The following is a 27,421-nucleotide window of genomic DNA, read 5'->3' as shown; positions in this document are numbered from 1 at the left end:
TGCTGTCTAACAATTATAATCAAAATTACAATTAATTTTATATTAGACGAAGAACACATTGTTTTACCATTACAATGCACGCCGGAAGCAACTTGTAGAAAATAAAGATATTAACTAATTTATTTTCCAAGTAACTTATTAACTAATTCATTACGAACAATGTATCGGCTAACGTTATCATAATATCCTGGAATTTGTTAATGACGTTTTAAATAGGATATACACATAGCGTAGTATAAAGACTATATTGTTGTCGCGATCACCGGATGAAGAATACAGTTCATACTCATAGTTTGGTATCAATATATCCACCGGATCTAAGACAGTCTATTGCTGTTGACATGTTACCCATTATGTTTGTTTTGTTACAGTGTAAATGCATCGAATCTAGAGAAGTTCCAGCTGAAAATAGCTCAGCACGAGCTGTATGAAGATGAAGAGCCTTTGATAGGAGCTGTACTTCAAGATATGGCAACTGCGCCTATATTACACGTAGGTGTGTAAGACATCTTTTTATACTAACCTTTGACTGAACAAACAAATGATCGTCTTGATCTCGAGTACTGTAATGTATTCTATGCTTTATTTGGTGAATTATTGCGTATAACCAATGAGTTGTCTTCCAAAGTACAATCAATTAATAAGTCATCAGCAATCATAGATCACAACATTTAGATCAAAACCCCGTGACGGCTTTTGGCGACATCAGACATTGTCACAAAAAACCATCATCGTCATCATCATCATCATCATCATCATCATCATCATCATCATCATCATTATCATCATTAACAGCCAATGGTTATCCACTGCTGGACATAGGCCTCTTGAGCTCGAGCCGTCAGCATCCAGCGGCGCCCTGCAAACCGCTTGATGTCCTCGATCACTTCAGCTTCGCGACTCGCTGAGCTATGTCAGTGACTTCGGTTCTTTTGCGGATCAATTCATTTCCAATTCGATCACACAGAGAAGCTCCAAGCGTAACTCGCTTTGTCGCCCGCCTACAGAAGACCATACTCATCATCATCATCATCAACTACGGCTCACTGCTGAGCTCGAGTCTCCTCTCAGAATGGTTAGGCTAATAGTCCACTAGTTGACCCAATTAAGAAAATTCTCAGGTATGCAAGTTTCTCTACGATGTTTTTCCTTCATCGCTTGAAATATGACGTCATATTTAATCCGTATAATATTTAGTCCTCCGAATCCAAGGCAGAGTTCATATCAACTGAGCTATCACGACTATTCTACTACTAAAATATAAAATATACAACAGATATCTGATATATTCTAGTATTGATATTATTCGTTTTTAACACGATGACTAAAATGTTTAAAGTCACCAGAGGATGTATATGGTTTACTGCCACTGCCACTGAACTTGAACTGCCAGGCATCGCAGAGGTCTGCATCCATACGTAGTTGATGTCCCCTGGACTCGTACGAAGCGTTTCGGTTCTTCGTTCCTGATCCGCACTGCGAAATTATGGAATGCCCTTCCAGCTTCCGTTTTCCCTACCACCTACAACATGGGTATATTCAAGTTAAGAGTGAATAGGCATTTTCTAGGCAAGCGCGTTCCACCTTAGGCTGCATCATCGCTTACTGTCGAGCATGATTGCTGCCAAGCGCTAGCCTATATAACGTAAAAAAAAAAAAAAAAAAAACTTTAGATTTGCATTTCACGAGGTATTCGTTATATAATTATCATTATATGACGCATACGTAAAAACCAATGACAAAAGCAATAATTTTTGTTGATAGTGTCTAAATTTATTTTTCTAGAACAATTACTTCTGCTTACGTATAAAGATGTAATTATAAAGGTTGTCGTACTGTTCTATTAGTAAACATTTATGCAAAATTGCAAAACATAACACAATCACCTGGCAAAACGAGTTACGTGCTCTGTATTAAAATTATTACACTATTACTAATCTATAAACTTAGTTGATCTGAATACCAAATTCCACCCACTTGCTTTCAGTCTATATCTATCTATAATTATAACAAAACTGTAACAGGTCAAATTTTGTAAAATAAAGATATTTAGGAAATTTTAGTTGCAGGACATTATACAAAATCGAAGCCAAAAATATATTTTTTTTTTGTCTGTCCGTCAGTCTTGCCCGTGTTTGTGTTGAGCGGGCATCACGCTGAAACTACTGAGTGAATTCAAATGAAACTTGGCCCGAATTGAGATCATAATACTAAAAAGGTTACAGGATACTTTTTGTCTGTCAGTCTTGCCCGTGTTTGTGTTGACCGGGCATCACGAAGAAACTTCTGAGTGAATTAAAATGAAACTTTGCATGATTTGAGATCATAATACTAAGAATGTTATAAGATACTTTTTGTCGCTAAAACAAAATCAGAAGAGGGTAAAATAGCGGTTGAAAGTTTGTGTGGAAAGTCCTTCACTTTACCCATGAAGGGGTTGAAGTTTATTGCATTTAAATCGTTCATGTTTTAAGTTATATTTTTGTAAAATAGTTAGTGGATCATTTTCTGTAACATGCGAAAATATAAATGGTAGGGGGCGAAATGGGGGGGGGGGGGGGGGGTTAGCTATCCGAATTTAGCGACTCCACTGAGCGCACACATGGACAGTTTTGTCTTTAATTGCATTATATATGTATAATTTCTACACTTCCTGAACACTCACCTCGACACTGTTGACGATATTTAGATAATATTATAATATTTGTTAAGCGACTAAATGAAATTAAGTCAATTTTCCACATCAGTTTTGATGCGCAGGTGCCCCATCTCTAGTATAATTTATCACTGGTATAAACACATCCAGGCACTGGGAAATACCATGCTCGTCACTCAATTTTTTCTAGTTGTTGGAATAGAAACCACGGTAAGCAGAAAGCAGGGTCACTGCCCACTGCGTGACACACCTGTCAAATATATCTAATGAAATCGTTACGTTTATTTGTAAATCTCTATAAATATACTCAGAAACAAAATTATTCGCCCACTTTAATATGCTCGCGTTATATGAAAGGGGGCGGATAATTGTGCATCTGAGTAATTTTAATACCTATGAAATATACTCGTTCTTACACAAATATTAGAAGTACCTAAAGTTTGTGGATCTACTGAACCGATTTTTAAAATTCTTTTACCATTAGAAAGCCACGTTATTTGTAAGTGTCATAGGCTATATTTTATCCCCGATTTCTCACGGGAACGGAAACCACGCGGGGCGTCGGCTAATAATTTATAACGCATTCAGAAACTGGAAAATAGCATAACACTCAATTTTTGTCTAGTTGTGGAAATCGAACCCACGCCATGCAGAAATCAGGGTACCTGTTCGCTGCGCCGCTGCAATTATAATAAAATCATTGCGTTTTTTGCATTCCTTCATAATTTTTTTAACACCTATGAAACATGATCATGCACGTACTTAATTTTCTTTTACAAAAGGCACATTTCAAATTTCATCAAGCTCAGTCCACCTGCGTGTATACAAAAGCTCAAGCAACCAGCGAATGTATATTAAATGAAGTGGGGTCTGCAATCAGTAGGGTTGGCCGGGACAATAGTGGCACACCAATCTCGCCCTTTACTTTCAATTGGAATTTAATATTTAAACCACTTAAATGGATTTCATTGTTAAAACCTCTATCATAGTGAACCTCAGCTGGTCGGACGGATAATTATTCTTTAATAAACTAGGCCTATTGAGTTTTCTTGGACAACTTTCTAGTATAGCCTTATTTGTAAATTCATTTGTTGTGAAGGTCGTTCTATTATAATTATAATTAATTGCTATTTACTGATTTAATGGCTTTAAGGCAACGACATAGATTGTATACGTCATAGAACTGTCATACGCTCAACTCACGGAACTGACAGAGATTACATGAAAACTTGTCACCCGCGTGGTTCCTGTTCCCGTAGGAATACGGGCATAATATATAGCCTTCCTCGATAAATGGGCTATCTAACACTGAAAGAATTTTTCAAATCGGACCAGTAGTTCCTGAGATTAGCGCGTTCAATCAAACAAACTCTTCTGCTTTATAATATTAGTATAGATTAGTATAGATAAAGTATAGATAAAGTATAGATTGGGATCAACTTTGTGCGCCTAAAACGTAAATGCAGTTAAGACAAACAATTTGGATATTTAATTTTAGAATTTTTGACTATTATTTAATTCAGATTTTTTCTTTTAATTTGTTGTAATAATTATGGTCAACAAAATCTATGAATGAATGAAAGCTCTCCCATTTTTTTAATTATTTCAATTTCAAGGTTCTGTAGGTATTATCAATAGAAATGATATCTAAATTAAATGTACAGCCTTTAACATTGTAAAGTACATTGAAAATCAGTAATAAATAAAATTGATTAGTCAGAACTGCGACAAAAGAACTAGGTTACATGTATTCAATTTAAAAATTGTTAATGATAAAAACAACTCTATCTAAAGAGAACCACCACAGATTGTGACAAATAAAAGAGCTATTATAATATTTATTGTTTTTTTTTAACAGAGCAAAAAGAAGGAGGCACTCAGTTGAAGCTCATTATCGACTATCCGAACGGAGTTCAAGCATTGTTTAAACCAATGAGGTAAGTGAAATTAAGATAATAAAGAAATAATTACTAGCACACGTCCGCTTGAAATCCTACCCCTACAACTACCCTCTAACCTACCCCTACCTTATTCTGAGGTAAGGTAGGGGTAGGTTAGCGGTAGTTCCGCTAATAATTATTTATTTACTAGGGTAGGCTACCCCTAACCTTACCCTACCCCTACTATACCCCTAGCCTACCCAAACTCTACCTTTACCCTAACCCTACGCTTCCCCTCCCCTACCCCTACTAGGGTGGGGTTAAATTGGGTTAAGTTAATCTACATAGGCTACTTATCCCTGAAAAATCCATTGTACCCATCGATCTACTATGTTGACACATTGTATCTATTCATATATCCGCGAGATTTGTAAAAGATTAAATTTTATGCGGACGAATTCGCCGGCATCCTTTAGCTTTATATTGTGTTTTAATTGTATAATCAATGATTTTTCATCATTATCAACCCATATTTGGCTCACTGTTGAGCTCGAGTCTCCTCTCAGAATGTGAGGGGTTAGGCCTACAGTCCACCACGCTGGCCCAATGCGGATTGGCAGAGTTCACACACGCAATTAAGAAAATTCTCAGGTATGCAGGTTTCCTTACGACATTTTTCCTTGACCGTATGAGACACGTGATATTTAATTTCTTAAAATGCACACAACTGTAAAGTTAGAGGTGCATGCCCTGGACCGGATTCGAACACACCCCTCCGGAATCGGAGGAAGAGGTCATATCCACTGGGCTGTCACGGCTCTGTGATGAGTGTAATGATTTTTAATATAATATAGTGTACATATATACGTTGTATGTATGTCCAAGCATATTGTGTTAAAGTTAGATACAAGTACGTAAGTTCCGAGAGCTTGTTTCTGAAAGACTTGTACAACTTCTGTCACCTTGTTCAGAGTATGCGTTTGTTCCATTCAGTGGAGTTCGAGAAGGTTCTTTCACATGATCGGCTTAGACTTAGAGGCTCGCCACTCTGCACTGAACTTCGAGAGTTATTGAAGTAAGTGTGCGGAGGTTTTTCAAAGTTTTTCACTGAAGCATTGTTGTCGTAATATTGTTTGAGTGTATAGAGGAACAAGTGTGAAGTTTCTTCGGTATTTCTTAGAGAAATATTAATCACGTTCACATTGAAAAAACTCATAATAATGAGAATAAAATGAATGTACTCTTTGTTACTGTAAATAACTTCAGGAATAGGGTAGTTGACTCATATTCTTGCCGGTATCTTCTCAGCAGAACCTGCCTTCAGAACCGGTGGTAGAATCTATACAAATAGTCTACTGACGTGTCAAAAGTGCTTGTAAACTGAGCCTACTTAAATTAAATGATTTTGATTTAAACATGTACATGTACATGGAAAAGGGGTCCGAAATATATCGATATTAATTAATAAAAGTTAAAGGCTTTTAAAAAAACTTAATCTAAATATCACGTATTTTTTTTTAATTTTCCAAACATCAAAAACGCTGTCATCCATTTTGTGTCATCACACTTGACGTACTAAACGTCAATCTGATTGTTAACTAATATATTTATCAAACGCTCCGTTTGTAAGGGATTTAATATAATGACGTCATGAAACAGTTGAAATATATACTGTCATGGCCGACAGGCGTTTTGGCTCATACTGTCTAAAACATATTTAAAAATAAAAAGTTTCATGTAATTACGTCTCAAAAAAATATGAAATATTAAATAATATAGTAGAATGATAATGAGCAATTGAAGACCATTTAAATAATAAAAGTGTCAACTAGCCAATTGCTGCAAAAGTCGCTTGATGAGTCTTTCATACTACCTTGCTTGTTTAATTGACCGTAAAACCTGTATATTCTGAGATTTTAATTGACTCTTAATGCAATTAAAATAACAATTATATTTTAATGACATAAATTAGATGAGGTAGATCTCGATATCTTCGTTAATACCTTAATGATAGTTAAAGATGGAGGATCTTAATAGGCATTCATCACAATTTGATTGTCCCGAATCAGTAATTAAGTACGATAGTTTTGATTAAATCCTTACTTACTACCTCTCTAGAAATATTGATTATTTTACGCTTCCTGAATATATATAAGTTAAAACTTATCTATCTATGATTTTAACAAAGCATTCATAATAATTAAACACAATATGTTGAAACTTCCTTGCTTTGTTATTTAAATTAAAAAAGATCCATATATTTGCAGAAAATCTACTCATCAATCAAAAGTCTAGAATTGAACATAAATTACACCAAAATCGATGTAACAAATTATTATGTCTTTAGAGATACATTTTGAAGATAATGTTATTAATAACAATAGAATCGCCCCAAAAGCCTTCATTACTTAACTGACAGGTGAAATTATGTAAAGACTTATAAAATAACAAGAAAGATCTTCTGTTGTGAATTTTCGCTTTTAATTTTCGGTTTAATGTTGATAGAAACAACGATATTAAAGAATTCCCCGAAGAATACTGTTATGACCTTTGCAAATGATTAGTATCAGATGGCAAGATCTTCTTTCGACGCTTATTAATACAGTTGAATAATTTTAATTTTTTTTTTATTCTTTTTGTGTTAGCCCTTGACTACAATCTCACCTGATGGTAAGTGATGATGCAATTTAAGATGGCGGACTAACTCTATCTCTATCGCTTGGCGGTACGTCTTTGCTGGTACAGTGGTAAGTAGCCACGGCCGAAGCATCTCACTAGCCAAACCTGGACCAATTAAGAAAACCCCAATCGGCACAGCCAGGAATCGAACCCAGGACCTCCATCTATTTAACTGCGCGCACCACTGCGCCGCGGAGGCCATCAAATTAGTTTAAAATGAATTCTTAAAACATATTTTTATAAACGACTAGCAAGAATATCGCGGTTTCATTAGTGTAGTTCCTATTCCCGTAATATAACGAAAATAAAATATAGCTCATTCTAATCTCTGATTATGTAGCTTTCTATAGGTCAAAGATTTTTTTAAATCGGTTCGGTCGGTCTTAGGTATGCCGGTTTCCTTACAATGTTTTTCCTTTACCGTTTGAGACACATGATATTTAATTTCTTAAAATGCACATAACTGAAAAGTTAGAGGTGCATGCCCGGATCAGATTCGTACCTACACTCTCCGGAATCGGAGACAGAGGTCATATCCACTGGGCTATCACGGCTCAATCTATTATCGGGAGATATCTATGGTTTTCGTAATATCGCGGCTTGTCAAAGATAAACATCCAATTTGCCTATCTCTACCAAGTGTTACGTGCGCAGATTTATAAGAAAAATAATATACACAAGGGTGATCCCGGTGACATCTACACTATCCGCTATGGGACGATAAATTGCACTCGATAGTAACCCTTTCCTGTGATAGGTTTATAGGTCAAGAGTTTATCGGTGTGTGTGATTACCTAGGGTTGTACTTGCAGGTTCTTTCTTCAAACCCATTGTATTGTTGGTCCGTTTCCAATTAATCTTCTGAGGGAAAGTCGTTTGAATACGACAAATTGCTTGATACAGGAAATACTACAACCATACACTTCGCTTTAAGCTCAAGGTTGATCTTAAGATAAATTAACCTGATAAATATTAATGACTAGCTGACGCCGCGCTGTTGCACCTGCGTGGTTCCTGTTCCCGTAGGAATACGCGGAAAAATATATAGGCTTCCTCGATACACTTCGCTTTAAGCTCAAGGTTGATCTTAAGATAAATTAACCTGATAAATATTAATGTACTAGCTGTCACCGCGCGGTTTCACCCGCGTTGTTCCCGTTCCCGTAGGAATACGGGGATAATATAAAGGCTTCCTCGATAAATGGGCTATCTAACACTGAAAGATTTTTTTAAATCGGACAAGTAGTTGCTGTAATTAGCGCGTTCAATCAAACAAACAAACAAAGAAACTCTTCAGCTTAATAATATTAGTATAGATAGTAATTCTAATAGGTAGAAATTAAAATACATATCCAAAAACATTGACAAAGATATCAAGAACAAGTATTTTGTATAAATATTATAATTATGTATCTATTTAAAATGGTTAACCTCATTACTTTATAGTTATTACTGCTGAATAGTATTTTTATTTTATATTTACTCATAGTTATTGAGATACCATATCTTATTACAGATGTCATATTAATGGATGCAAATGAAAATATATATATATGTATTGAAGGCAAGATTGTATAATTGTCGTTGGAATTCTATATCGTTTTATAAGAAACCAGTTCTGATAAAGTTAGCACCATTTATACGCTATTGACCTGTGTCAATGATTATTATTTTGGTCTGCGACTTTGTATTCAATATCTGGACAACCGAGCTAATCTCTTTAAAGGTGTTTATTTTACCATTTTTTTTCTATACCTTACAAACCATAAGATGTATCAGTACCACGTAGGTGTAGTAAATGACGTTTTTGAAGAAAAAATAGATATACTACTACTAGCTGACGCCGCGCGGTTTTATCCGCGTGGTTCTTGTTCCCGTGGGAATACGGAATATATAATAATATATAGCTCATAGCCTTCCTCGATAAATGGGCTATCTAACACTGAAAGAATTTTAAAAATCAGACCATTAGTTCCCGAGATTAGCGCGTTCAATCAAACAAACAAACTCTTCAGCTTTATATGTTAGTATAGATAATATGTTGTGTTTTTGTAAGGAAAGAAACACATAAGAAATGGATTTTAAAAATCAAAACCTAGTCAAAATACTACATTATTTTGATCCTAATTTTCCTTATCCTTTCCCGAGATATATAGATTCTATTATAGATAAAAGTTGTTCTTATCACACAAGTAACAAGGCCAAAATGAATAGAATAACTATGGTACGTTGATTTGCTAGTTAATTTGATGATTCACCATACCACAGTAAAAACAATGTATTTATTTACTGTGACCATACTATACTAAGTAGGTAGTTAAGTATAAATAAAATAGAATCTTAAAACAGACTATAATAATTATGTAAATTTCAATTGACTAATTTAAATACATACCTACTTGTAAAGCTATTTTCCTTATTCGTTATATACCTACGAGTTGTTATGTCCATTGTTCATCAAATATTTTTGACGTATTTTACACAGCGAAACGAATACCCGCAACTCCGTCCATTTATTTTTTCAGATCACAAAACGTTCTGTTTTTTTAATATTTGCCACATATATAAATAATATTTTTATATTATTACTAGCGGACCCGGTCAAGCTTCGCTTTGACTTTTTTGCACTTCTTCCATACCCTTAACTACCCTACTCCTACCCTACCCCTACCCTACCCTACCCTACCCTACCCCTACCCTACCCCTACCCTAACCTACCCCTATCCTACCCCTAACCTACCCCTACCCTACCCCTACCTTTTCTTTTTAATTTTTTCTCGCCGGAAAAACCATCCTAGAACTTCAAAAATCATTTAAAAAAAATAATTGGCCAAGTTGGTCCTGGCGTAGTTGAGTTATGCGGTTACCAACGCATTTAGCGATTCATTTTTATATTATAGATATTTTTGTAAATATAACCAATATTCCCGTTACCGTCAGTTGCAAAAGACTGTGTAAGTCGTGGATACGACAATAGACCAGCGGGCGAGAATCGAACCACGATAATCTATGATAAAGCATAAAATAATTTGCATCAAACTTTCCTTTTGCGTTTCTGCGAATCTACTCTTATATGCGTTAAAATAATTCAACGCAAAAATAATTTTAAATAAACAGATGGATACAATTTCAAAAACTGTTTATTTTGCTACATTTGTTTTGTCGCTTGAATTTAATTTTTGATGTTTTATATAAGTCTTCTTCTTTAAAGAATCATTAAAAAAAGTATTGTTTCTACTTTTTCCTAAATTGTAAAATAATAAAATTCTTTAATTTGAAGGTCACTGCACAATCTGAATTCTATTATGAATTAAAAACTTCCCGACTACGTAAAAAAGCGGTCTAAATACGTCGAAACAAGAAAATATTTCTGATAGAAATCGGAAATTGCATAGGTAAAAAAAATATCATGGTAAGAATAAACATCGTAATGCAAGCATACTCATTGGGCCAGCGTGGTGGACTATAACGGTTAAGCTGTAGTCCACCACACTGGATTAGGCCCTAACCACTCTCATTATGAAAGAATACACGTGCTGAACAGTGAGAATATGGGCTGTTAATGATGATGTCCATGAAAGTAAATGTAGAAATGATTGTACGAGTAGGTAGAAACACAAAAGGTGATATAAAAGTGAGATCGAACGTATCTCTATAAATCGCATGACACCTGTGGCTATATTTCACGTAAATCGCTGCTATCTAACCAGCTTCACGATTTAAGTGCCCTTTTAAACGGTTCGCTTCCGACCTGTTGATAAAGTGCATCGTTGAGTTAAAAGTTTGACTATTATGTTATTACATTCGGCGACATTTATGTTGTTGTGTTCGAAATTTAAATGATTCATTTCTTTAATCTATTTTTAGGTTTTGTGGTGTATTTCTATTCTATTTATATTGAAAATAGGGAAATTTTGATTTTTTAGATGCAAATGGCCTATATTATCTACTATAGAGTCAGCTGACCTACTTATAACTTTGGTTATCTATTAACCACTTAATATAATTAACATTAAATCAATAAAAATCGCATTATTCGTATGCCGTAAAGTCTATTGTTTATGACAATCACATTGCAAACACACTGGTTAGTAATTTTTTAAGAAATTAAATATCACGTGTCTCAATCGGTGAAGGAAAACATCGTGAGGAAACCTGCATACCAGAGAATTATCTTCATTCTCTGCGTGTGTGAAGTCTGCCAATCCGCATTGGGCCAGCGTGGTGGACTATTGGCCTAACCCCTCTCATTCTGAGAGGAGACTCGAGCTCAGCAGTGAGCCGAATATGGGTTGATGACGATCAGTTATCAATAAATTAATAGAGAATACGTAAGCACGTGACTTAAGAATTAAATTCGCACAACAGCTAGTTGGTAAATTTCATGTAAATATACTTAGGTCCACTAAAGTTACTCAAAGTTAATGAATATTCTACCTCTTGTAGGTTGTAGCAAACACTCTTTAGCAACATTCATCATCATCATAGGCCTTTTGTAGGGACGTCCAAACATGGCGATACTGAGCAGCCTCCAGCGAATACCTGCGACTCGTTCGATGTCATCAGTCCACCTGGTGGGGGGTCGACCAACACTGCGTTTTCTGGTGCGGGGCCGCCATTCCAGCACCTTGGAACCCCAACGTCCATCGGCTCTTTGAACTATATTTGTAGAATAGCCATAGATAGATTTCATCCCTAATTTTAGATGATAAGGGAATTCGACCCGATTATAAATTCAGACCGACGGCGATAGAACCACCGGGTTGAATTGTTTTATGAATTCAACCGGACAACGATCTCGTATTTTCTGAAAGGATTCTATTTCTACATATAAATTCCTGTTTTACACGAATAATCGAGAATAATTTTTGGTGAATCCATATGAAACTGAATATAGAATAAATGTTTTTTCATAACTGAACTTGTTAACATAAATACATTGTCATGGCATTTAGTGACATTTTAGTATCATTTATCCTCTTGTACTTTAACCAAGTCAACGTAATTATTGTGTTTTTAACCCTCGGGTTTTAGCGCCACCAATATTTTACAGATTTTCATGTCATAATCTTTGTATCTGTGATATCTTTAATCTTCCTGTATGATAGTGCGTAGAAACCATCATAAGTATGTTTTATACATACTAATAAAAAGGATATCATTCATTTTAGGCCCTTTTTGAAAGCCAACAATAAAAAATGGCACGAATCGGTAAAACAAGCCATATGGAGCAATAGCTAATATGGCACAAAAGTTGTAGGATGACTGTGAACCATTAGTAAATTGAATTGACCTAAGGGTATTCAAACATCACCGGCTCAGCACCGCCATCATAATAATCAGCAGACAGAACATAATAAATAATAATATTATGATATTATTTTTCGCTTTTTCATTTTAGGGGACCTTTTTAGGATTTAGACGTTGTGTTGGTTGATTTTTTTTTATTTTGTTTGTTTCTTTTCATCCTCTATAGTCGCATGTTACAGTACAATTTTTCGTTGATAAAAAAAACTGCACTTGGTCACAGAAAGCATATGTAACTTGGTCAACGTGACTTGCCAACTAGCCTTTCCCATTTTGAGAGCAGATTAATACTTAATGCAAACCATAAGAAATTTACATTTTTTTCTTAATATCAGCATTATGACAAGGAAAAGTGACCTCGAGTGTGTGCTAATATAAATTATGTCAAAGTAAGATTAGCAGCTATGAAGTCGTTGGTCACGTTTCATTAGATTATCGCGTTTGATACATTTAAATCTATATGCGGTCGCAAATACCGTGCCCTATCTTGTTATCTTTCACTTTTTGGTGCACATGATCGATTATTATCTATATTTATAGTATGTGTCTTATGTCGGTACATGATCACAGGGTTATCGACTTTCATTATCATGTTATCAAGATCAATAACATCGATATTCGTATTAGGACTTCGAAATGCTAATTTCTTTCTTTATGTTTACTTAAATATAATCGTTTAATAATCGTTTATTTATCACACAAGGTTTAAAATTTTTTTGAGTTCAAGAACTGGTTATCTAATACATATATTTAAAGTTATAAATGAATGAAAATTATTTCCAACACTAATCTTTTTCATTCCAATTATCTAACTACATTACATTTAAATACCTACATGAACTAAATGTACATATTCATACACTTTTTTATAAGTTTATTAAGTTAAGTTTGCGCTTCATTACGAGTCACCTGATTATACGTGATCTACGAAACGCTTGCTAAGAAAATGCATATTTACTATTTATTTAAGTACTCTCGGACAGAAAAATATAGGTTTTCTGCCTGGAATGCCATTACTCCAGTCGATATATACAGCATAGAGAATATACCTATAGCAGGATAACCCATTGGATATGACCTCTGCCTTCTACTTTATTCTTCCACGATATCCTGTGACAAGACCAACATACTGTCGACCAATAGCGGCAATATTTTCGACTAGCAGATACCCGCGACTTTGTCCGCGTGGAATTCAGTTTTTCACAAATGAAAGGAACTGTGGATTTCTCCGGAATGAAAGTTATATGTGTTAATCTAGAGTAAAACCTATTTCCATTCCAAATTCTGCCAAATCGCTTCAGTAGCTAGGAGGAACAAACATACACACACACATACTCACACACACACTTACACAAACTTTCGCCTATAAAATATTAGTGTGATGTGAAGTGTGATTCTTCCTCTATTTGCTTGACAATATTTCTCTTGTCACGATATGTCGTTGATATAGTAACTATGTCCTACTCCTAAACTTAAACTAGTGAAGTATATTCATTATTTTGTTGACAGATTTGCAAGAGATGTACAAACACTGCCGAACCACTTCTATTTTTCGGATTACGAGCGTCATAACGCCGAAATTGCAGCGTTTCATCTCGACAGGTTGGTATAAAATTTGTTTTAACATTATAAGAATACTAGTAGACGCCGCGTGGTTCCCGTTCCCGTAAGAATACGGGGAAAAATATAACCTATAGCCTTCCTCGATAAATGGGCTATCTAACACTGAAATAATTTTTCAATTTCTTGACCAGCAGTTCCTGAGATTAGCGCGTTCAATCATACAAACAAACTCTTCAGCTTTATAATAGCAGTATAGATTAAAAACTTCAGTCGTCACCATATTGAATACGTAATAAAACTGGTTTAGAATATAAATAATTTATGATACAATTATCCATATATTAAACAAAATTAATATGTAAACGATACGTAATATCTAAAAGCTATAAATCAAGAAATTATGTGAAAATTTGCTACCACATAACATAATGTGTTATTTAAGTCTTAACGCTCGAAAAATCTTAATAACGTAAATAAATCACAATGTTGCAAAATATCAGGTAACCGATTGTTACGGTGTTTAGCTGTTAATTAATGAGTAATGTTCCGCTTATAGTGTACTATGTAATAACACACTGCTGACAAAAGCGGGGCCAATTATAAGCAGCCATCTTATCTAATTAGGGTTGTCCCAATGATAATTTTATACTATAGATCGGTTACGTCCCTACAAAATCACCGCAAAAAGTGATCCGAATAATAGGCTACAAAATTGAGCGCACACATGCACAATTTTGTCTTTAATTCCATTATGAATATTATTTATTAAATCGTTGTATGTACCCGACATACCACGATAAAATGACGAGATTTTTAATGTCGATATTTCGACCCAGTTGCATGGATCGTGGTCACGACGAAATTGCGAGATGCGAAGTTGACAACTGCTGTTAGGGGCAGAAACGATGTACCCTCTTTCTTTTTTCTTCAACAACCTCGCGTTTTTGTCTGTTTAGGCAAACCACACTCACGACATTGTTTTTGCTATTAAATAAATAATATTCATAATGAACAACCACGAAATAAGTTTAAAATCATTAGTTTAATTCCATTATTTATTTATGTATATACAGTTTTACACTTCCTGAACACACAACTCGACAATGTTGACGATTATTTGTTTAAATAACGTTCGTTGTTGACCACAACTAATATTGAGATGTGGAAATTTCCTCTTTTGAGCGCCTCATTTTTCATAAGCTAGTAGCACATCTAACAGTATTTAACATCATTGGGTTGTCCCATATCAGCCACGATTACCTACGCTTTTAATGAGCTAGCTTATTAACTTAGGAAAGCAATTTGGTTGTAGATAAGGGACCACTTTAAAAGGACACGTAATTACTTTAAAACTTTTCATTTATTTGTTCAAATTCCATACCCGACTGTGTCAGGAGGGTAATGTCTTTGCATACCGTAATTTTTAAATTATTAACATTTTCAAACAAATCAACAACTTTTTTTAATGTTTTAAAGCTTATTATTTTTCAACGTAACGTACAACAATAAATAATACAGACGTTTAATAATGCTATTTTGGTACGATGCCATCTAAATCAAATCAAATCAAATAATTCTTTGTTTTGCTAGAATATGGTACATTTAGATAAATTCTTACATAGGTCAAATAAATTATTGTAATAAACACATATTCTGCCATACTTGGCGTGAAAAATATTAACCTGTTCAATTTACAAGTTACAATTAAAAAATAATAAAAATAACACAGACAGATTATTTTTAAAAATGTCAATTTAATGGTTTAATTTTTCACTTATATCAGTATTAATAATGTTGTCCTATTATGTTTATTTATTATACCTATCTAAAATAAGTAAGGGATATATAATTAATAATAATATGAATATGTATTGAATAGACGTACATCTAAACTGCATCTTCTTTAAATTGCATCTCTTAACTTAATTGTTCAATAAAATAAAAGTGAACAGTCTGTCTACTAGACTATCCAGTAACATCTAACTTAAGACAAAGTGAAATAATTGACAATTATCTGTTCACACACCTACATTGTATCTTAATCGTAACAACTATTTCTATGAATCACACAAATCTTGTCTACGTGACACAATGTTAAACGGTCCGGATGTAAGGAATTACAATACACTCTCAAATCAGGATACTGGGCTTCCGTCGAGCGATGCCGGTCGTGGGACGAGTCGTGAACATGACGACCGAGATCTATGACGTCACTGAGGGCGACATCTTGAAGACCTTCTTCGTGTCGCCGGCGAACAACTTCTGCTTCCACGGCAAATGCTCTTACTACTGCGACACGGGGCACGCGATTTGTGGCAACCCTGACATGCTGGAGGGGAGTTTTGCCGCTTTCCTGCCGACCGCAGATTTGGCTGAGCGTAAGGTGAGAATATAAGCGCAATGTTGGTTGACTGAGGACATCAAGCGTGTTGCACCGAGCCGCTGAATGCAGGCGGTTCGAAACCGTTGTGCTTGGAAGCAGTGGCGTAAATAGGGCGGTGCCACCGGTGCCCAGGCACAGGCCACAAATAGAATTAAGCATCAGAATGGGCAACGCATTTGCAGTAGTGAACCTGCGTTTGAGTTTTAGTGAGTGAGACACAGTGGGTGGTATGATAGGCAAAGGATCTAATTAAATAGGGCGCAGTTATAGAAGCTCGCACAGGGCGCGGAAAAGGTTATTTATGGCACTGCTTGGAAGTCCATGCAAGAGGCCTATGTCCAGCAGTGGACGTCCATCGGCTGTTAATGGTGATGATGATGATGATGATGATGATGATGATGATGGTGATGATGATCAAGGTGAGAATCAAGAAACAATTTAAAGTAAGAAAAAATATCTAAAGCGTATGTGATTGTTGTCGGAATGCCCTACCTAGTTTTATCAATTAGGAGCTCATTAGGAGGATGCTTGTGCAATTGTGAACTTAAACGATTGATTCTTTATTCGGCATATTTTGACAAAAATCACGCTTTAAATAGCTATGTAAGCTATGTAAGAAAATCTTGGAATCTTAATTTGAACCACTTCCCGGTTTTCGATTAGGATGAAATTCTGTACACTCGTGCTCAACAGTGAGCCGAATGTGGGTTGTTAATGATGACGCAAAAATGCATCATAATAAAGAAATGTATTTATTGCAGGTGTGGAGACATCCCTGGAGGAGATCGTATCACAAAAGAAGAAAAGCTCAGTGGGAGCTGCAATCTGATTACTGTGACACGGTAAGTTTGCTAATTTATGTCTGCAATTAAAATTGAACTAAATAAACTTCCTTACAATTTAAACCAAACAAGTTTTATTAACTTTATAAAGACTGTTGGTCGTTATTAAAAAAAAGGTTAAGTTTGGAGTATTTCTATGGAAAAGATTATAACTAGTCAGGCCAGTCGTAAAAACAGTAACCATAAAAAAGTGTAGAAACTATAACCCCACTACTACTATAAAAATGGGTCTAAAAAGAACGAAACAAGCAAACATTTCAGATCGAAATAAAGAAATGTCCGGAACATAAATGGTCACGGTAGAGTCGTAACGGTTGCACCAACTTTACACTGTCTAATGTGATTATGCCAGGAACACTATTTTAAACATACATTGACGGCCTCCGTGGCGCAGTGGTATGTGCGGTGGATTTACAAAAACGGAGGTCCTGGGTTCGATTCCGGCTGGGAAGATTGAGATTTTCTTAATTGGTCCAGGTCTGGCTGGTGGGAGGCTTCAGCGGTGGCTAGTTACCACCCTACCGACAAAGACGTACCGCCAAGCGATTTAGCGTTCCGGTACGATGTCGTGTAGAAACCGAAAAGGGGTGTGGATTTTCATCCTCCTCCTAACAAGTTAGCCCGCTTCCATCTTAGACTGCATCATCACTTACCATCAGGTGAGATTGTAGTCAAGGGCTAACTTGTAAAGAATAATAAAAAAAGAAACATAGGCAGGTACATGCTGTATAATGGGTGCGACCATCCTAGCCCTATTTTCTCCAATTCAAATAAATTGATAACGATATATTTATCATTAGCATGTAACATGTTAACTATTGTATCAAACTTTATAATATGTAATTGTCTTTTTAGGTTCGGTCTACTCCTCCGTATGATTCGGGCCGTCGTTTGCTGGATCTAATGGACATGTCTATATTTGATTTTCTCACCGGCAACATGGACAGGCATCACTATGAGACGTTCAAGTGAGTAATAGAAATATTCGTAGCCTTTTAATAGCTTCACTTTTATTTTTTAAATCCATCTACAAATTAGTTATTTCCAACCTGTTTTTGAGCTTAAAAATAATTGATAATAAACATTATATTATTCTCTTGCAGGATGTTTGGCAACGACACGTTCACTTTGCACTTGGATCAAGGACGTGCTTTTGGAAAAGCCTTTCACGATGAATTGAGCATCCTCGCGCCTCTACTGCAGTGTTGTCTTGTAAGGCACACCACTCTCGCCGTGTTATTGAAGTTAGTATATTCTTATTCATATTTGTATTGTATTGTATTCAATATTAAAGTAGTTAATAGTCTTTTTATGACAGAGCTTGTCCCTGGAAGCACTATAGACATGCGTATTTATGTCACCAAGCATTGTTTGTGTTCTGATATAAAGGGCATGGTTGACGGTGTAACTACAGATACATTAGGTTTAACACAATGTCTCAAGGTTGATGGCGAATTGTTGCTCTGTCTATAGACGCTGATGATCCACTTACCATTAAGTGGACCATTTGATTGGTCCATAATTTTTTTTATTCCTTGATTCCTCGACTGCAATCTCACCTGATTTTGATGACGATGCTGTCTAAAATGGTAGCAGACTTACTTAAAAGAAGTTCAAGTTAATTTAGCAATTATCTCTGAATCTGAAAAATTCTACGTGGCATCGTACCAGAACCCTAAATCACTGTCCAGTAATTTCTGGTAGAGTGGTAACTACCTAACCACTCTACCAGAAATTACTGGACAGTGATTTAGGGTTCTGGTACGATGCCATCATAATTCACCTGGATCGAGGTAGCAACTGAAATTAGCGCTGCATGGTCCAGCACTTTGCTTGGTTTTATTTAAGGTTGTGCCAAACATGATAGAGTGGTGTTTGATGCTTTAACTATAGTCTGGCAAGTTCGTTGATGACACTCTCATAATATGCGGGTGACGGGGGGAAAGACTGCGCGGATGTGAAATCGTGCGTGCGGGAAAGTGAGGAGTCGTGAGTTTTCCATTCAACGCTACACGCCCCCTGGCCCGCGCGGGAGTGTTACGATCGAAGTTGAAACGAAGAAGCTATACTTTCGTTTTGATCAATTATTCAGGTGGTTGAAGCATCAGACACTACAATATTGCTTACGTAGGCATTGTAGTGTATAGGTAATTTATTAAAAAATGTCTTTTCTTTCTTCTTTCTTCTTTACCACTAGACTAGTTGTACCTAATTTAGAAAATGTAAAATTCTACACTGACTACACTGAGTTCAGAATCCAACCCTGGACCTGCGGAGAACCACATCATTACCAGTGCCAGTGCCAGTACCTGTACCAGAGAGGTCATCAAAAATAATCCTGGTGTTGGTTGAAGAATTTTATTAACTCGATTTTGTTTTGTCCCATAGATACCACAACGGCGTTCCGCTTTCGAAAGTTCTTCACGAATCATTAAAACACGATCCCGTAGATCCTATACTGTGGGAGCCTCACCTCACAGCGATAGATAGACGGATTGTGACAGTTTTGGACGCTATACGGAAATGTGTAGAGAAATCCGAATCCCCATTGCAAAATGAGGTAAATGACTTTATATGACCGTAAATGAATCGTGATAGAACTTTTTGAGGATCGGTGAATGAATCGTGATGACAATGTGATAAGTGCTATGGGGTGCCCGATTCTATGGGAAGGTGCAATTAATGACTTACTAGTCCAACTCTCTTGTAATCCTATAATAAGAGAGTTTGTCAATGAAACGGTTGCAAGTCTTTGGTCCAGAAAGACTATTAGAATTAAGATTTTGTGCCAAAGATTGTCCAAATGAAATCTTGAAATGTATTCAGCAATATAACCATTCCACTGAATTATAAGGAGCCATGATGTATGCCAAAAAAAAGGTTAAAAAAATTATTGTACAAATCAGTTACGCCGTCAATAAAATTAAGTATAAGTGTGTGTTCTTATTTATAAGTTTACTTTGTAGATTTGTTTGTGTATATTTTGAAACTTTGTAGATTTGTTTGTGTATATTTTGAAAGTTGTATCAATAAGGTCATCTGCTTAATAGTTTTGGCTTTCTTTCAAAATAATGTATAAGTATATGTTTCTATTTTACTATTATAATAACTTATGTGTATTTTCTGTTCATTAATTTAATTTCTTTTACTTTTTTCTTAGCTGGTCTAAGATGCATCGTTTTATAGAACTTGTGAATTTATATTAAAAACAACGTGCATATTTGTGTAAATAATATTTACAATTGTTTTTCTATCAATACAATATTTGTGTCTTAAAGTGTTTGAAACACTAGTAAAACTTCTATTATATTGTCAGTTTTATTAACATTTGTTATATTATATGGCACGTTTGTTATAGGCATCTTTTTTTTTTATATTTACCTCAACATATTATGCACATACTATGCTTATGTATTGTTAATAAACATAATATGTCATATATTAGTTATTGTTTAGTATGACGTCACAGTTTTCGCTTTAAGGTGTTTATAGACTTGAGCATTCACTTGTCACGACATCTTCATGAAGAATATATTTAGACGACAATATTGACTGGTGGGAGGCTTCGGCCGTGGCTAGTTAACCACCCTACCGACAAAGACATACCGCCAAGCAAATTAGCGTTCCGGTACGATATCGTGTAGAAAATGAAAAGGGTGTGGATTTTGTGGATTTTCATCCTCCTAACAGGTTAGCCCGCTTCCATCTTAGATTACTTCATCACTTACCATCAGGTGATATTGTAGTCGAGGGCTAACTTGTAAAACATAAAAAAGGACGAGCATCAAATAGAGCGTTCGTTAGAATTCTCAAGATGTTCGTAGCAATATTTGGCTCTATGCTTGGCTCGGCTTATTGTTCAGTTCGACAATTATTAAATCGGCGAATGCTCGTTGTTCAGTTACAAGTGAATGCTCAAGTCTATCAGCACCTTTATAGATTCTACACAAGCACGGTACGAATGTATTAAGGAGCAAGGAAATTTTTAAGATGCCTTGACAGTTCCAAATTGATATGTAACAAGTATCTATAAAAAGTGCACATGAATCTGTACATAATAATTAAAATGCAATTATGTTTAGTGATTATATTTAATTTTAAGACAATCCTCTTTTCGTTGTGAATCTGTTACCATAGCTCGAAGCTCAAGAAGACACATATCATATAGATGAGCAGTTGTTACTGCAAGTGATATTTATAAATATATATGTACCTTCAAGGTAAAATCAGATGGGTCCCATTTACGTAGCGAATGCAAATACATCCCACGCACCGTTGGTATGTGATAACTAGCTCTCATATTGCTCGCAAGCATTGCCTTACAAACTAAAAATAAAATGTGTAGGGTATATAAAGTTGAAAAAAAACAGGACTGATTTAGTCGTCATATTCAATTTATTATTTTTCAAAAACGTTATAGTCAGCGTCATTCAGGATAATGTGAGGATCGAGTAACCAGACTTTGATTTAAAGTCAATGGTCTTAAATTGATCATTATCGTTCTTCTAGATCAGGGGATCTCAAACTTTCGACTCGAAGTGACAACGAACCCCTTACTAACTAATAGACCCCCCCCCCCATCTAAAAAAAAAAATTATTTGAATAAAAGGTATAAAGTACCAAAAGAAATGTCTTTATAATATTAATGTTATGGGTGTGCTTGTTTCTTGTCGCAAATGCATTCAATGTTAGGAGTAATTTTGGACAATTTTAATCTTAATTCTGACTTAGTATCAGTTATCAAGCCACTATTACTTAAATCTTGTCGCGAACATCCTGCAGTCGAATGTCAAACCCCTAGGGGTTCGCGTACCCCACTTTGAGAAACCTTGTTGTAGATTGAAAAAAAGTTATCGTATTTTTTCAGTTAGTATTATTGTTTAAATTAAATATAATATTATAAGTCTATATATAGGGTACTTACCCTAATATGTTATATCGCCGAAAAACCAATGTTAGATAATCTCGAAAACGAAAACACGATGAAAAGCATTTTAGTGGCTCAGTTTTTGAATCGTACCTACACCACAGTCTTGTCTATATATTCTGTGCCTACACTCAGTTGTATATAGGTAATTGACAGGCTGATATCTTTGAGGCAATTGGTTTCACTGTAACGCCTATATATTATTTATAAACATGGATTAAGATTTAAAACTTAATTTCCTTCAAAGTAAAGTGAACTTTAAGTAGTAATTATTAGTTCCACTTTACTTTAAAAAAAATGTCGTGTTATTTTTCTGCGTCATACGAAGCCTATACGCATACAACAAGTCGAGTGTATCTTGTTGAGGCCTGACTAATGACTGAATAATATAATTGAATGGCAAATCTTGTTTTTTTTTTTTTGTAAGAAAAAGATGCTTTACCAAGGCCATAGAATCAATAGAGTAGTCTACTTAACAATTAGTAGGTACACTATTGTGGATTAGGTACATCAATCAATTTTGAATATTATGATATACATATATAACTAGGACCAATCTGGCTTTGCTTGTCCATTTGTTGTGTTAACTTTTAAGACATTTTTTGTTCCTTTTTCTGAGGTGTATACTTTTTAATTTGTGTAAAATCTTTTCTATTTTCATATACAATCTCTTGATAATTGAAAATCTTTCTCGCATCTGATCTCAGATAGAATCGCGGTTTTTGGATTATTATTTATTACAGATCTTTTATATTGGTACTTCTTTGTATATATGTATGCTTTCGAATAATTTAAGTAACTGGTAATTATTACTTAAATTATACTTTTGGTTTAAATGTGTTATAGATAATCTACTTTTGGAAGTATGTTTGACTTACTATATAAGGTTTTTAATGTCGTGGTAAGAAGCGATTTATAGTACATAATAATTAAAAGAAAGCGTGTCAGTGAGTAAAACATAATAGACCAGGCTCTGTGGGGAATTGAGTGTGTGATAAATAAGGATCACATTTGGTTTACAGTTTTAATCACAGAAAAGCATGCAGTTTATTTCCTAGATGTTGCCAGGAGGTTTTTTGGTCCAACTTTTTTATATCCTACCTTCAATATCGAGTAAATGGACTAAACATTATGCTTTGCAACAATTTTATTGCTTGTTTTATTAAGAATCTTCAATTATTTCTTATGATTAAAGTAAAGTTATAGCTAATTCACTTAAAAACACATAAAAAATAATAAGAATCTTCTTAAAACATACATCACTCGGAGACTACTGGATACATTCAAATGAAACTTGATACGATTTGAGTTTGTATTACGTTGAAAGTCATAGGATACTAATTTTTGCGAAAAAAAAATTGGAGGAGTTATATTTAAAACTGCATGGAAAGTCCTACGTCTAGAAGGAAAGCTAAAGAAAATAACCTTCAGCTTATACACATACGCTTAGTCTATCATTTTACCACAACAAAACCAATCAGACTTCCCAGAATAGATTGACTATACGTAGTTATGATTGGGCAGTAGAACTGAGAGGCTTATGTATTGCGACATTTGAGAATAGATTACTTGCCAAAGATGTACCTTCATGATTGTGTTGAAATGTTGTATAGGATAATTTGACGCTACTGTAACGCGTGTTTCAGTTGATTGTTAATAAATTTTGAGAAATTTAACGCTTTCGTTTCATTTAATTTCGAAGAATGTAAGTATGTATCATTGTTTTTACTTTCTTCATATTCATCTTCATTATCAACCCATATTCGGCTCACTGAGCTCGAGTCTCCTCTCAGAATGAGAGAGGTTAGGCCTTAGTCCACCACGCTGGCCCAATGCGGAATGGCGGACTTCACACGCGCAGAGAATTAAAAAAAAATCTCTGGTATGCAGGTTTCCTCACAAAGTTTTTCCTTCACCGTTTGAGACACGTGATATTTAATTTCTTAAATGCACATAACTGAAAAGTTGGAGGTACATGCCCCGGACTGGATTCGAACCCACACCTCCGGAATCGGAGGCAGGGGTCATATCCACTGGGCTTTCACAGCTCTGCTTTTACGTTACTTCATTGATTACTCTTTTAGACACTCTTATGTTTTTCTTCTTTTAAAATAAAAGTTAACTAAACAAGTCGGTAGATTGATTTGTTTTAAATGGTGAGAAGAAAGAAAAGAAGAATGGAGGAGTGCGTCATTGCCTCAATCAGAACTCGAACCCGAACCTCGAATCGAGACAGGGAAAGTTTCCAATGAGCTTTACTACTTATAAAATAGTTTTTATAAAGATTATTTTAGTTGCAATTAGTTTAGTGTTAGTGCGTATTGTAGCATACGATGGCTTTACCTACAAAAAATATTGCAAATAAAAATGTGAAAATAAAATGTCGATCCAATACATCAGTCGAAAGACGTCCACTGATGAACCTCTTGCAAAGATTTCCAAAGACAAGTGTCTATTGCTAGACATAAAAGTTATGCCTCTTTCAAAGACTTTCTATCTATCCCAGTAAGTCGCCTGCATTTGCCTGTTCCCTCTAATATAATTAACATTAAATCAATAAAAATCGCATTATTCGTATGCCGTAAAGTCTATTGTTTATGACAATCACATTGCAAACACACTGGTTAGTAATTTTTTAAGAAATTAAATATCACGTGTCTCAATCGGTGAAGGAAAACATCGTGAGGAAACCTGCATACCAGAGAATTATCTTCATTCTCTGCGTGTGTGAAGTCTGCCAATCCGCATTGGGCCAGCGTGGTGGACTATTGGCCTAACCCCTCTCATTCTGAGAGGAGACTCGAGCTCAGCAGTGAGCCGAATATGGGTTGATGACGATCAGTTATCAATAAATTAATAGAGAATACGTAAGCACGTGACTTAAGAATTAAATTCGCACAACAGCTAGTTGGTAAATTTCATGTAAATATACTTAGGTCCACTAAAGTTACTCAAAGTTAATGAATATTCTACCTCTTGTAGGTTGTAGCAAACACTCTTTAGCAACATTCATCATCATCATAGGCCTTTTGTAGGGACGTCCAAACATGGCGATACTGAGCAGCCTCCAGCGAATACCTGCGACTCGTTCGATGTCATCAGTCCGACGGGGGTCGACCAACACTGCGTTTTCTGGTGCGGGGCCGCCATTCCAGCACCTTGGAACCCCAACGTCCATCGGCTCTTTGAACTATATTTGTAGAATAGCCATAGATAGATTTCATCCCTAATTTTAGATGATAAGGGAATTCGACCCGATTATAAATTCAGACCGACGGCGATAGAACCACCGGGTTGAATTGTTTTATGAATTCAACCGGACAACGATCTCGTATTTTCTGAAAGGATTCTATTTCTACATATAAATTCCTGTTTTACACGAATAATCGAGAATAATTTTTGGTGAATCCATATGAAACTGAATATAGAATAAATGTTTTTTCATAACTGAACTTGTTAACATAAATACATTGTCATGGCATTTAGTGACATTTTAGTATCATTTATCCTCTTGTACTTTAACCAAGTCAACGTAATTATTGTGTTTTTAACCCTCGGGTTTTAGCGCCACCAATATTTTACAGATTTTCATGTCATAATCTTTGTATCTGTGATATCTTTAATCTTCCTGTATGATAGTGCGTAGAAACCATCATAAGTATGTTTTATACATACTAATAAAAAGGATATCATTCATTTTAGGCCCTTTTTGAAAGCCAACAATAAAAAATGGCACGAATCGGTAAAACAAGCCATATGGAGCAATAGCTAATATGGCACAAAAGTTGTAGGATGACTGTGAACCATTAGTAAATTGAATTGACCTAAGGGTATTCAAACATCACCGGCTCAGCACCGCCATCATAATAATCAGCAGACAGAACATAATAAATAATAATATTATGATATTATTTTTCGCTTTTTCATTTTAGGGGACCTTTTTAGGATTTAGACGTTGTGTTGGTTGATTTTTTTTTATTTTGTTTGTTTCTTTTCATCCTCTATAGTCGCATGTTACAGTACAATTTTTCGTTGATAAAAAAAACTGCACTTGGTCACAGAAAGCATATGTAACTTGGTCAACGTGACTTGCCAACTAGCCTTTCCCATTTTGAGAGCAGATTAATACTTAATGCAAACCATAAGAAATTTACATTTTTTTCTTAATATCAGCATTATGACAAGGAAAAGTGACCTCGAGTGTGTGCTAATATAAATTATGTCAAAGTAAGATTAGCAGCTATGAAGTCGTTGGTCACGTTTCATTAGATTATCGCGTTTGATACATTTAAATCTATATGCGGTCGCAAATACCGTGCCCTATCTTGTTATCTTTCACTTTTTGGTGCACATGATCGATTATTATCTATATTTATAGTATGTGTCTTATGTCGGTACATGATCACAGGGTTATCGACTTTCATTATCATGTTATCAAGATCAATAACATCGATATTCGTATTAGGACTTCGAAATGCTAATTTCTTTCTTTATGTTTACTTAAATATAATCGTTTAATAATCGTTTATTTATCACACAAGGTTTAAAATTTTTTTGAGTTCAAGAACTGGTTATCTAATACATATATTTAAAGTTATAAATGAATGAAAATTATTTCCAACACTAATCTTTTTCATTCCAATTATCTAACTACATTACATTTAAATACCTACATGAACTAAATGTACATATTCATACACTTTATTATAAGTTTATTAAGTTAAGTTTGCGCTTCATTACGAGTCACCTGATTATACGTGATCTACGAAACGCTTGCTAAGAAAATGCATATTTACTATTTATTTAAGTACTCTCGGACAGAAAAATATAGGTTTTCTGCCTGGAATGCCATTACTCCAGTCGATATATACAGCATAGAGAATATACCTATAGCAGGATAACCCATTGGATATGACCTCTGCCTTCTACTTTATTCTTCCACGATATCCTGTGACAAGACCAACATACTGTCGACCAATAGCGGCAATATTTTCGACTAGCAGATACCCGCGACTTTGTCCGCGTGGAATTCAGTTTTTCACAAATGAAAGGAACTGTGGATTTCTCCGGAATGAAAGTTATATGTGTTAATCTAGAGTAAAACCTATTTCCATTCCAAATTCTGCCAAATCGCTTCAGTAGCTAGGAGGAACAAACATACACACACACATACTCACACACACA

At 35.1% G+C, this 27,421-nt stretch overlaps 1 protein-coding gene across 1 annotated transcript in view; it reads left to right on the top strand.

Moving 5' to 3' along the window:
- The window catches only part of LOC112050503 (extracellular serine/threonine protein CG31145), a 134,833-nt gene that overhangs the window by 97,367 nt on the left and 10,045 nt on the right, over positions 1 to 27,421 (top strand). The window contains exons 5-11 of the mRNA XM_024088779.2: positions 372 to 496; positions 4,515 to 4,593; positions 14,032 to 14,124; positions 16,225 to 16,468; positions 17,230 to 17,310; positions 18,166 to 18,278; positions 18,414 to 18,554. Coding sequence (XP_023944547.2) covers positions 372 to 496; positions 4,515 to 4,593; positions 14,032 to 14,124; positions 16,225 to 16,468; positions 17,230 to 17,310; positions 18,166 to 18,278; positions 18,414 to 18,554 — 876 coding nt within the window. The remainder of the gene's footprint in view (positions 1 to 371; positions 497 to 4,514; positions 4,594 to 14,031; positions 14,125 to 16,224; positions 16,469 to 17,229; positions 17,311 to 18,165; positions 18,279 to 18,413; positions 18,555 to 27,421) is intronic.

This window comes from Bicyclus anynana, chromosome 11 (assembly GCF_947172395.1).
Source record: "Bicyclus anynana chromosome 11, ilBicAnyn1.1, whole genome shotgun sequence".
NCBI classification, from domain to species: Eukaryota; Metazoa; Arthropoda; class Insecta; order Lepidoptera; family Nymphalidae; genus Bicyclus; species Bicyclus anynana.
This window is presented reverse-complemented; position numbering and strand designations above follow the sequence as displayed.